This window comes from Carassius gibelio, chromosome A22 (assembly GCF_023724105.1).
Source record: "Carassius gibelio isolate Cgi1373 ecotype wild population from Czech Republic chromosome A22, carGib1.2-hapl.c, whole genome shotgun sequence".
Lineage (NCBI taxonomy): Eukaryota > Metazoa > Chordata > Actinopteri > Cypriniformes > Cyprinidae > Carassius > Carassius gibelio.
In genome coordinates, this window is record NC_068392.1 from 5,025,836 (window position 1) to 5,038,294 (window position 12,459).

General features: G+C 37.1%; 1 protein-coding gene across 1 annotated transcript; it reads right to left on the reverse strand.

Annotated features, from left to right (window-relative positions):
• Window positions 1-2,026: 2,026 nt before the first annotated feature.
• LOC127942922 (zinc finger protein 721) lies at window positions 2,027-9,586 on the reverse strand. The gene is made up of 3 exons (XM_052538924.1): window positions 9,465-9,586; window positions 8,253-8,396; window positions 2,027-5,158 (listed from the first exon to the last, which is right to left on the reverse strand). The coding sequence occupies exons 2-3, from the start codon at window positions 8,305-8,307 to the stop codon at window positions 2,211-2,213; spliced, it is 3,003 nt and encodes a 1,000-aa protein (XP_052394884.1). The 5' UTR covers window positions 8,308-8,396; window positions 9,465-9,586; the 3' UTR covers window positions 2,027-2,210.
• Between the last annotated feature and the right edge of the window lie 2,873 nt (window positions 9,587-12,459).

The window sequence follows — 12,459 nt, forward strand, 5'->3', positions numbered from 1 at the left end:
GACTGTAATTATCCCGGAGTGTTTTTTTGTGTGTGTTTTTCATTGTATGACTTTGAGCATTACATTTTTTTTGTTTTACCTTTGATTGTTCAAACCAGTTTTTTTATAAATCGCACACAACTCCCTCACATTCAACCCACTCCAATCCAATCAATAAAAAAAACACCTCTACATAAAAAAAATGAGTGGAATTATTTTTGCTTGGTCACAATACTTTTTTTATGGTAAAATTAACGTCTTACCATTTAGGTGTAGGTTGAAGTTAATTTTGCTGACCACATTAAAACGTTTGTGGTATCTTCTCTCCTGTTCCAGCACTCTACAGAACACTCATTTGAAAAACATTTGGTAGGTAAATAAAACTTGAGGGGGCAAGACCTAAAAAAAATTAAGATAAGAAAATATAACTTTAAGGGGAATACTTGAATAAATTCAAAATCAACGTCTTATCTTGCTTCCTCCCTTAACAAACATTGGAGAATACATGGACATCTGAAAATGGCATGCAGCATGTAAGAAATTTACCTACCAATTAGATTGTTTTATAAACACCAATGAAGCAGTAGTCCGGTACTAAAATCACACCCAGTTCCAGCTGTGCGAAAACGCCAAAAAGTGGGTATTTCCACAATTAATTCTGATACTATGACAAGGTTCCCACGGTGCAAAAGACCCTCTTGTTAAGGCGGGCGTACACGGTGTGATTTTTGCTGTCGTACAAGTTCGCATGCGATTTTTTTCAATCGTGTGGAAATCGCGTATGCTCGTATGGTCGCGCCTCGTATCATTTGCGATGAATTACGATGTGGCTTACGAGCACTTCCCGACCTCCCGATCATTTTTAAACAAAAAGTTCGTGAGCTATCGGTTTGAATTCGTGACGTGTGCTGTTGAACGAGCCGATTTGTTGATTTATCTGAAGTTGACCAATCACGAACTAGGAAAACCACAGAAGAAGAAAGACGAAGACGGCAGTGCCACGGCGAATGTGGACTATTGACCAGGAGGATAAACTCGCTGAAGTCTGAGAGGAACAACGAGCACTGTATGAGGTTTCTAGCAACGTGTTCCAATGCCTTTTTAGTTCTCTCTCACACACACGCATATGTAGTTTACAGGGACACTCCATAGACGTAATGGTATTCTATAATGTATATCCCCATACACTACCTCTATACAATCACGGAAAATGCATGTTTAAAATTTCTATTAAACACCGTATAGTATTTCTTAAAGCCATTTGGTATAAGGGCACAGGAATTGTCCTCACAAACCATGTTTACATTGTAATACCTATTTCAGATATTTATAAACCATATACAAGAACACACACACACACACACACACACAGGGTGACCAAACTTCCCGGTTTCCTATTGCTGAAAAATAAGCTGTACGTGTAGGAAACAGTCACGGCTCGTATCAATATTTTATGTGCAGTTATGAGAGCGGGAGAGCAGTTATATTAGGCGCGTTCCACTTGAAGCAGCACTGCTCAGAATGATCACCTGTATGACGTCAAAGTACCGCGAGAGCGATTCGAATGCATTGTGCTCTCTTATCGCTCTCGCTGTACTTTAATGTCATACAGTGATCCTTCTGTGCGTTCAGCGGTGCTTCAAGTCAAATGCGTCTATCAACTTTGTGCGATTGCTTCTGGAATTCGCAGGTTGTAAAATCGTGTCGTATATCATTTCATCCGTACGATTTTCAGATAAACTCACTCGTGCCGTGTGCATGGACATACGATCTTCAGACCATCCGAATTCGCACCGTGTACGCCCGCCTTTACAGGAAGACTGAGCTACAATGGATCTATCGGGCTAAATTGTACCGTCCAAGCACTCCTTGTTTCATTTTTCAAGAAGACCACCCCATTGAAAAATAAGTAGAAAAGAATAATTTCTCTGCATATTCTCACCACTCGCCATTTATGGGACTGTTTTCAGTTCTAAGCAAAGTTGGTGTATGGAAGACAGAACATTCAGTATACTCGAAAGTTTCTTAAAAAGACACTTTCAAAAAATGCAGTGATTTCCTTGTTTTATTTCTTAGTTAGAATGGGTATAACTTAACATTTTAACAAACTCCAAAAGCTGAATAATAAATAAAAGCTACTGATAAATCTCTGAAATAATTAACAATCAGTTGATTAATCATTCTAATCATTTCTGATTAATCGTTCATCAAAATCGTTTCTTGATGCAGCCCTACCTCACACCTGGAAGGACAGGATCAGAACTTGAACTACTTACAGTAATTTCCGACATGCAGACATGTAATTTATGACAAATTAGAGAAGATAACTGAGTGAATCCCATCCCACATGAATGGCAGTGATAAGGCTTCTCTCCAATGTGGATCCTCTCATGTACTTGTAGATGTGTTGAGCGTTTGAAGCTCTTGTCACAGTGTGAACACTTATAAGGTGTTTCTCGATTATGAACTGACTGATGCACTTTCAGTGCACCATATGAAAAAAAAGTCTTCCCACACTCAAAGCAAACATGATCCTTTGCACGGCTGTGTCTTTTCTGGTGATATTTTAAAGCAGCAAACTCACTAAAACTCTTTCCACACAAAGAACACGCATGAGGCTTTTCCTCTGTATGAATTTTCAGGTGCTTCTTCAGGGCACTTGTCCTAAAAAACTGTTTACCACAATGGTCACAATCACATCGTCTTTTTCTAGAATGAGTACGCAGATGAGCTTTAAAAGCACTTGATATTCTGAAACTCTTCTCACACTGATCACACGAGTACGGCTTTTCTCCAGTGTGGATTTTCATGTGTTTGTTAAGGTTTCCTTTTTGTGAAAAGCTCTTCCCACATTGATCACACGTGTGCGGCCTCTCTCCAGTGTGGATTTTCACGTGATCGATAAGCGTTCCTTTTAGTCTGAAGCTCTTCCCACATTGATCACATGAATACGGCTTCTCTCCAGTGTGGATCCTCTCATGTATTTTCAGATATTCTGAGCGTTTGAAGCTCTTGTCACAGTGTGAACACTTGTAAGGCGTTTCTGTAGTGTGAACGGTCTTGTGTTGTTTCAGGTCACCATCCGTATAAAAAGCCTTCCCACATTCAGAGCAAGCGTGATCCTTCACACCGCTGTGTCTTTTCTGGTGTATTTTTAATGCAATCTTCCGAATAAAACTCTTTCCACATGAATTACATATGTAAGGCCTCTCCTTTGTATGTCCTTGTAGGTGGCCCTTCAGGAAATCTGCTCTGGAGTTATATAGTCTTTCTCTAGAATGAGTACACAGGTGTACTTTGAAACAGCTTGAACTCTTGAAACTCCTCCCACATTGCTCACATGTGTACGGCTTCACTCCACTGTGGGTTTTCTTGTGTTGATAAAGGGTTCCTCTGCGTGTGAAACTCTTCTCACACTGATCACATGAGTAAGGCTTCTCTCCACTGTGGATCTTCATGTGATCATTAAGGCCTTCTTTCCGTTTGAAACTCTTTCCACACTGCTCACAGGTAAACGGCTTCTCTCCACTGTGGGTTTTTACGTGTTCGTAAAGGGTTCCTCTTTGTGTGAATCTCCTTCCACACTGATCACACGTGTACGGCTTTTCGCCAGTGTGGATCCTCTGGTGTTCATTAAGGGTTGCCTTTTCTGCAAAGCTCCTGCCACACTGATCACACGTGTGCGGCTTCTCCCCTGTGTGGCTTTTCATGTGTTTGATAAGGTTTCCTTTGTGTGTGAAACTCCTGCCACATTGATCACACGTGTGCGGCCGCTCTCCAGTGTGGATGTTCATGTGTTCTTTAAGGTTTCCTTTTTCTAAGAAACCCTTCCCACACTGTTCACACGTGTGTAGCTTCTCTCCAGTGTGGGTTCTCATGTGTTTGTTAAGGTTTCCTTTCTGTGTGAAATTCTTCCCGCAGTGATCACATGTGTGCGGTTTCTCTCCATTGTGGACATTCATGTGTTGATTAAGCATTTCTTTGAGTCTGAAGCTCTTCCCACATTGATCACATGAATACGGCTTCTCTCCAGTGTGGATCCTCTCATGTCTTTTCATATATATTGACCGTTTGAAGCTCTTGTCACAGTGCGAACACTTGTAAGGCGTTTCTGTAGTGTGAACGGTCTTGTGCACTTTTAGTGCACCATATGAAAAAAAAGTCCTCCCACACTCAGAGCAAGCGTGATCCTTCACACCGCTGTGTCTTTTCTGGTGTATCTTTAATGCAACCATCCAACTAAAACTCTTTCCACATAAATAACATATGTAAGACTTCCGCTTTGTATGAACTTTAAGGTGGTCCTTCAGGATATCTCCCCTAAAAAGTGTTTTACTGCTTTGGTCACGGTCATTTAGTCTTTCTCTAGAATGAGTAAGCAGGTGATCTTTAAAACCACTTAATTTTCTGAAACTCTTTCCACACTGATTACATGTGTACGGTTTCTCTCCAGTGTGGATCCTCATGTGTTCAATAAGAGGTTGCTTAAGTCTGAAACCCTTTCCACACTGATTGCATACGTGCGGCTTCTCTCCAGTGTGGATCTTCATGTGTACATTAAGGGCTCCTTTTTGTGTGAAACTCTTTCCACACTGATTACACGTGTAGGGCTTCTCTCCAGAGTGGGTTTTTAGGTGTGCATCAAGGTATGCTTTTTGTGTGAAACTCTTTCCACACTGCTCACATGTGTAGGGCTTCTCTCCAGAGTGGATCCTCGTGTGTTCATTAAGGGTCGTTTTTAATCTGAAGCTCTTCCCACATTGACCGCATGAGTACGGTTTCTCTCCAGTATGAATGTTCACGTGCTGTTTAAGGGTTGCTTTTAATCTGAAGCTCCTTCCGCATTGACCGCATGAGTACGGTTTCTCTCCAGTATGAATATTCACGTGCTGTTTGAGGGTTGATTTTAATCTGAAGCTCCTTCCACATTGACTACATGAGTACGGCTTCTCTCCAGTGTGGATAACCATGTGTTTTTTAAGGTTTCCTTTTATTGTGAAAGTCTTTTCACACTGATCACACGCATACAGCTTTCCTTCAAGATTACATTTTATGCGAATATCAAGATTTCGCTCGCATGAGAGACTCTTTCCGCTTTGAGGCCAAGTGAAAGATATATTGTCTCTGCAGGACGTTTCTTCAGTTTTGACATGATGGTTCTCCCCTTCTTCAATCGGGTCTAAAATTAAAGTAAAAAAAAAAGATAAATCTTAAAAAAATTGCAAAAAGGCGCAATGTGTAAGTAAAAGGACGTGAAAACTGAGACAACAGTGGGAAGTATAAACATTTTGATGCGTTTATTTGAATTGGGTACATTTATTATCCAATTATTATTTTAAAGACTATATGCACAGGTTTTGAAGTGATAACTTTTTATAAATGTTTGATTAACGACATTTTATAAGTTAGGGTTGTAACATTTTTTGAATTAAAAATATATTTAAAAGTTAAACCATTGAGATATTTATTCTGACCTCCTAATGTTTGCAATGTATGAATACTTCTCAAACCACCTTTCATTTGTTAAAAACCAGTTAAATAAAACTATACTGGTTACTAATGTTCCCTGAGATAACGGGAATGAGCATTGCATTAGGAAGGGAGGAAGAGCTGAGGGAGTTATAACTTTCCCTTAAAGGGATTGAAAGCACATGAGGCACATAGCTTATTCTCAGACTAAGGCCCAATCCCAATCCTACCCCTTAGCCCTTCCCCTTTCCCCTGGGTGTCTCGATTCTCTTTTGGTTGGAGGGGTAGGGGTAAGGGGAAGGGCCAGATAGGCCTTCAAATGAAGATTTTTCGGGACCACACTTCAAACGAAGGTGAATGAATTATCTTGGCAACATGGCAGCTACCGCAAACAAAAAGACACATAAATGTAAGATTTTTTGGCATAAATAAAGATTTTAATGAAAAGTAATCATTTGTTTTATGTTACATTCAATTGTGAGTTCATATTAACGGTCATGTTACTCAAAGAAATGTTTGCAAAAAATCGCTAATATTTGCTAAAGTCATATCATTACAGACTGCATGATAGTGCCACAGCATAAGTCTGATCAGGGCGATAACTGCCATAGACTAATCCCCCCAATAATTAGAAATCGCTAAACCATTTGCTCAAATATTGCCTATTCGAGAGAGAGAGAGAGAGAGAGAGAGAGAGAGAGAAATGGAGGTTGCGTGTATTCACGTCTGTGGGTTTATCTTTTTATTGTGAGTTTACTTAAAAACAGCGATTGTATTCTCTCGTTGCTGGAAAATATAATGTAGCGATTCATTATTTAAACTGTATTTAATAAAAGTCGTGGGGCAGCGTTGACAAGTAAATTTTCTCCTGGATGTGTGAGCTGCGCGATTTCCGATATGTGTGTGTGTGTCAGTAAGCAGCTCATTAATACAGAGCGATAATTACAGGCTCTAATGCACACCAGTATATGTGTGTATTGTAAGAGCTAGACGACGAATGATGACGTGTGAAGTCATGGTAGTGGTGTCCCAATCCTTAGGGAAATATCTTCTCCCCTACCCCTTGACACTTTGTTTCAAGGGACAAGGGGAAGGGGTAGTGGTATAAAATAGAATTGGGATTGGGCCTAGGAACAACTTAACTGTCATTAGGGTCAAACTCGAAGCAGGACTTGTCCACTGAAGGAGCCTGCAAGTTGCTCACTCACTTGACCAAAGCCAAAACCAGCGGGAGGACAGAATTTAGCAAGAGAGACCGGAGGTTAGTCGTTCGGAGCACCTCAAAAGGAGGGCCTCAAAGAGCCTTGAGTACCATGGACAAACTGTAAGACTGTATATTGGTAAGCCACCCTCTTGAACGCAAATCTCAGGAATGGTCTGTGACGGGGGCTATATGAATATGAATTTATGCATCTTTCAGATCCACCAATAAAACCAATCCCCTGGGAGAATTTGCAAGAGCGTAGCATCCTGAACGGCTGCTTTATCAGGGTGCAGTTCAGATCGAGGATTGGCCTGAGGCTGCCATCCTTTGGAATGAAGTAGCAGCGACTGTAAAAGCTCAACTTGACATGGCTCTCGCCACAATACCCTTTGCTAGCATGGTTTGGACATTGGCTCAGAAGATGTGGGCAGAGACCAAAGTGTAAATCATGAATTAAAGCGAGGTGGTATGAGGGGGGTCCAGCCTCGGTGGAACCTAAGCTTTTTGGACTTGGAGCATCAAAACTGCTGGGGCTGCTCTGGCTTAGGGTGGGGCCCCTGGGGCTTTGGGAAGGGGCTTTGGTTAAGCAGGTGCTGATGATGCTTTAAGGCGCTGCTGAGACATGACACTTTGGATTGGCTCAATGGGGAGGAATAACATACGCTTGTGATGACTTCTGAGATGGCATGAAGTGTTAAGGCTGATTTATACTCGATAGATCCGCAAGTTCGCACGTGGCAAATATGACGCCCTCACAGTGTTGCCGGATGTTAGCTTTGAGTGCGCACAAACTCATTTCACGTGGTGGTGTGCACAGAATTTTTTGACATCCGTAGAGGCACCCCTTTAGTGTGAAACCCTTTAATTATATTTGCTTATTAAAAACTGCATATTAAACTAAACAATATTTTTAAGCCAATTAAAGAAATGTGTCCATCTAACTGTTAATGACAGGTTAGCTAGCAATAGTAAGGTCATTAAGGGACGCACAAGGCTGAAACATCCTTTGAAATGACAAATAATGTCCACCGGTGTGACACCTATACTGTCACACTGGAGGGCAAAGATGTCCCACACGATGTCTCTTTAAGAAGCATTTTAAATAAACAAGATTTAACTCCTTTTTATTTATTTATTTTTAACATGTTCAGTGTTCTTAAATGCAATAATTACATTGATCAAAATTGTTCTGATGTTTTTGTCCTTTGATGTGACCAACATAAAAAAACTACAGATTTTTTTTTTTTTTATCTTAAAATATCTTAGAAACATTTGAGTATTGCATTCATGGAGATATAATCATCACTCATCTTAAAAAGGTATCATTTTCAGCAGGTTTATAACAATGTGTACAAAAATGAAGATACATCTCTCGTGTCATTTTTATATTATTAAGAGTTTTCTTTTCTCTTAATTTTCAAGTATGAGTATAACTGTACTAGCCAATGGCGATTCTACTGCCAATGGTTACATTGCTTAACCTTTGTGATGTTATTTCTTTTAAAACAACTCAGTCATTTTTGTATAACTGCAACCACTGAATCTGATGGACTGCTTAAAGTTTTATAAACTTAGTGAAGAATCAGGAATATACACCAACCTATTTGTTGTTCAGTATCTTCCTGTTTTATTCCGCAGGGCTCTGGGTCAGTCATGTTTTCGACTTTCTTTCATATAAACTCTTTCATAAACTGTTGTGGGAGGAGCTGAACTGTAGGTGAACTCCTGTGTGGTTGGAGCAGATCTGCCAAAATCAAAAATTAATCAGTTGTTAGATTTTTAAGCAGCAATGGAGGCAAAAAAGATTACATTTTGTCTTAATTGGAATCTTTTTTTTTTTCATATTAATTGTTAGGCCTTCTAAAAAAAAAAAAAATTGTAAATGTAATGTAGACTAAGATGGTACAACAAATAGAGGGTAGAGTTCTAAGTTCAGGGACAATGCACATACTTTTTCTTAAATTTGCACACTGAACTTGGGTTAGAGATCTTAATTTAGAAATCTGAAAGTCCACCAGATTAAATAATTTATCTTTAAAATGTACAAAATGTTCTCCGACACCCTGATGGGACTGAGGTCCACCCATCATAATCTCACAAAATCATGTGGAAAAAAAAAATTGATACTGTTCTCAAAATCAAATCATCTTATAATAGAAATAAGCTACTTAAATATGTGCTTAGACCCTCTCATCTCCCTACCATCTTATCGTTAGTTACCGATAGTTTTGAACACTAGCTGGTTATGTATTTGCTCAAACTAATTATTTTGGATCATTATACAAAATAAAAAATAAAAGTTACAGACTGCAGCTTTAATGCAGACTATAAGATTAATAGAGAATATTTTGAATTTGAGACAAAATATATTTTTAAACGCGGCTGCAATAATTAATAAAATAAATAAATAAATAAATAAATCACAATGCAGCTGGATCAATCAACCTCTCGCTGTGACGCTGCACAAGATTCTGCTGGGTCTTAACGCCTTCAGCAAACGTTCACAAAACAAACAACGATTTCTCCAAAAATAAATTATTTTCAATGAAGTGCTTGTTATTCATATGGTCTGGGTGGTCAGACTGCGTAAGCCTGCGTATACGGGACTGACTAATACCTTAAACACGGGACGATTCCGTACTAATCAGAATGGTGAGCAACCCTACTGCTAGGCTAAATGTTTATTTCAGTTAGCAGACGCCAGAAAAGAGGCACAAATACAACTCTACCAGATTAAAACAACACAAAAATGACATGTACAGCTTTAGCAAACTGTGTTTTCATAATTGTATAAATATACGAATGACCTCACCTCAGAATTCTCAAAGCTGTGTGATTGGGATAGCCATGACTACTTTTTCTTCTTGTTTAAGGGATAACTGCTGCAGGTTGGAGAAATGGGCGTGGCGAAAGGGTCCTCATCGGTGAACGACCAATCAGCCTTAACCATACAAATACGTCATTGCTTTAGACTGAAAAAGGAAAGTGTGATGCTACATAAATATATTAGTATTAGGTCAGGTTAATAATGGATAAAATAAGGCGTTAAAAAATGATTAAATCATTTAACGCAAACAAGACCTGTGCGTTATCTTACATTGCATGCAGCTGTCAACTAAACAATTACAGAAAGCACATACTTTGTGCTAAAAATGAGCCCAAAATGTTACAGAATTAGCCTAATTAAGAATAGATGTAAGATACATTTCCAAAAGTACAAACATTATAATTTAAAAAAAAAGTTTAAAACGTTATTATTATTATTATTATAGGCTATTTTCAAAGGAATTATTCAAATTATTCAAAGGAATATTTGTTAGTTTTATTTATCATATGTACTTATGATAAATAATGTATTTGCAATATGTATTTGCGTATGTATTTTTGCAATATGGTTTTGTAAAATCTGGCTCATTTATTCAACCATTGTGATCTGTTTGCTATTTTTAACCCACTACTTGATTTTTTTGTTAATTGTTTTAAAACGAGTTAGTGTCAGTTCGACTCACAGCATTTTTTTGTTGTTGCTGTTGTTGTTGTTTTTTTTTGTTAGGGACAATGCTCATTGATCAACAGACAAATAACTTGCTGTAAACAAGCCAGAGTTAGCTACAAGTGCTAGTTTCCATCTGTTGTCCCTAGCCAGATCTTAACAGGCACCCTAAAATACAAAAGTCAATACAAAGACACTATAAATTTAATAAATACAATAGCGATGTAATAAATACAGCAGGAATTTTAAAACATAAATATACCTTCAAACAGACAATATATTGCTCAACTCACCTAGCCCTCGATGTAGTTACAGTATAAAGTGAATACAATATAAATAAAAAAGGGAAATGAACAAAGAAGAAAAAAGTATGTTCATGGACTTAAATATCTGGTGTATGGTTACAATTATAATTGTCCCTAAGCCAAACTTTAAGCTGTTTTTTTTTAAAAGAGGAGATACTATTACACTCCCTTAACTCATTGGGCAGACTATTCCAAATTTATAATATGCAAATTTAATTCATTATAATGGTAGTATTTGAAAATCACAACAACTGTGAAACCAAAGCATACAAAAATGTATTGTCTGTATTTAATACATAGACCATACCAGATATTTAAATTATCACTGAATTAGGAAATGTCTCTGATTTCTATTTCAGAAATCTGTATCACTTCAATTCTGCAATGGTGTCATCGCTATTGGAACACCTATGGTGTGACGAATGTTTAATGTAGATTAAATGTTGCAATGAATTATCCACACTACAAACTGGAAATAGAGAAGATATAGTTTGCTTATGTTTATGAATTTAATAAACTCAGTTATCATTATCCTGGTAGCCTTCAGTAAAATCACCAGTCTAAAATGATTAAACATGATGGGTATTTATTTACTTTTTATTCACACTGACAGGAAATAATATTTCCCAATAACTTTAAACAGATTTTTACATTTTATGAGCATTTTTTTACTTTATAATCACTGTTAATAAAAATCTTTACGATTGAACCGAATCATTTAAATGGTTGATTCATTCAGGAATGAAACACTATCATGTTGCTCAGAGATTCAAAACAGTGCCGTGACTGTGTTTGGAATGATTTTTGTTAGCGAAATAGAGCAAAAACAGGTAATACAGGGTATAAAACAAAAGTCTCTTAAATAACTTTTTTTTTATTGAGCTGATGTAAAAAAAATCAATATCACATTTTTAATCATGGTAATTTATTTGGAGAAAAACAGCACTCTTCATATATGAAGTGGTATAAACATTCACACACACATAACTTGATTTTGGAACAGCCCCATGTCTTACTATTCTAATTTAAATGATTGATTAAAATGTAAGAATTTGACAAAATATCACGAATAAATATAATAAGGTAGGTAAAATTTTAATACTAATAACTTAATATTACATGGTTAAAAAAAAAAAAAAAAAAATATATATATATATATATATATAATGATTTAATTTGATTTTGGAACAGCATAATGTCTTTGTGGGACAGTTCTGGGCCGAAACTGCCTGCTGTCTGGGTTTAGATTATTGATTAAAATGTAAGAATTTGATAAAATATCATGCATACCAGTACATCTAATAAGGTAAGGGAAAATTGCCTTATAAATGTAAAAATGTCCTTTTAGATCAATTAAAAATGTACACTTGCAATGTAGAATATATATTTCTGAAATTATTATTTCCATTACTTAAGGTTTTCTTGTTGTTCCTGTTGTTTATTTGATGTCCTCTTAACCCATTGATCCATTTGTCCACCCTGTCATCTTGCTGTCCACCCTCATAATCTTTTATGAAAATAAACAAGTTAGCAAAACCTTTTGTGTGATTTCTTTATAAAGAAATGAGGGCCAGTTTGTATTCATTGAAAGTTCGACCATATATCTTTTGCCGTTTGGTTTTATTTTAATAAAGAAAGTGCAACTTTTGCATATTTTATAGGGTTACTAATATGTTGCCGTAATTTACATTTTTCAAAAGACTTCTCCCACTAAGTAAAATGTATTGTTGAGAAAGGGACAACTTATCTTTCAGAAAACCTACATTTTATAATCATTATGAAAATGTATACTCGACTCTAAATTTGTGGCATATTTTGTGGTTTAATCAAAAATTGTCTGCTTGCAGTTATTCTATTTTAAGTGCAGGATTTCTAAAAGTCTACGAGTCTCCTTAATATAACAAATATGAAGTTTAATAGAAAATCGCATATTTTTATTTTGGAAATGATGAAGTCTCACCGGCACGTGCCCAGTAAAAGGTGTCTATAGCCACGCCCGTTTGCAATCT

Coding starts and splice junctions, on each gene's coding strand:
- LOC127942922 (XM_052538924.1), bottom strand. CDS start 8,307: ATGACTGACCCAGAGCCCTGCGGAATAAAACAGGAAGATACTGAACAA. Junction 5,159..8,252: donor AGATACTGAACAACAAATAG/GTTGGTGTATAT, acceptor CTTTAATTTTAG/ACCCGATTGAAGAAGGGGAG.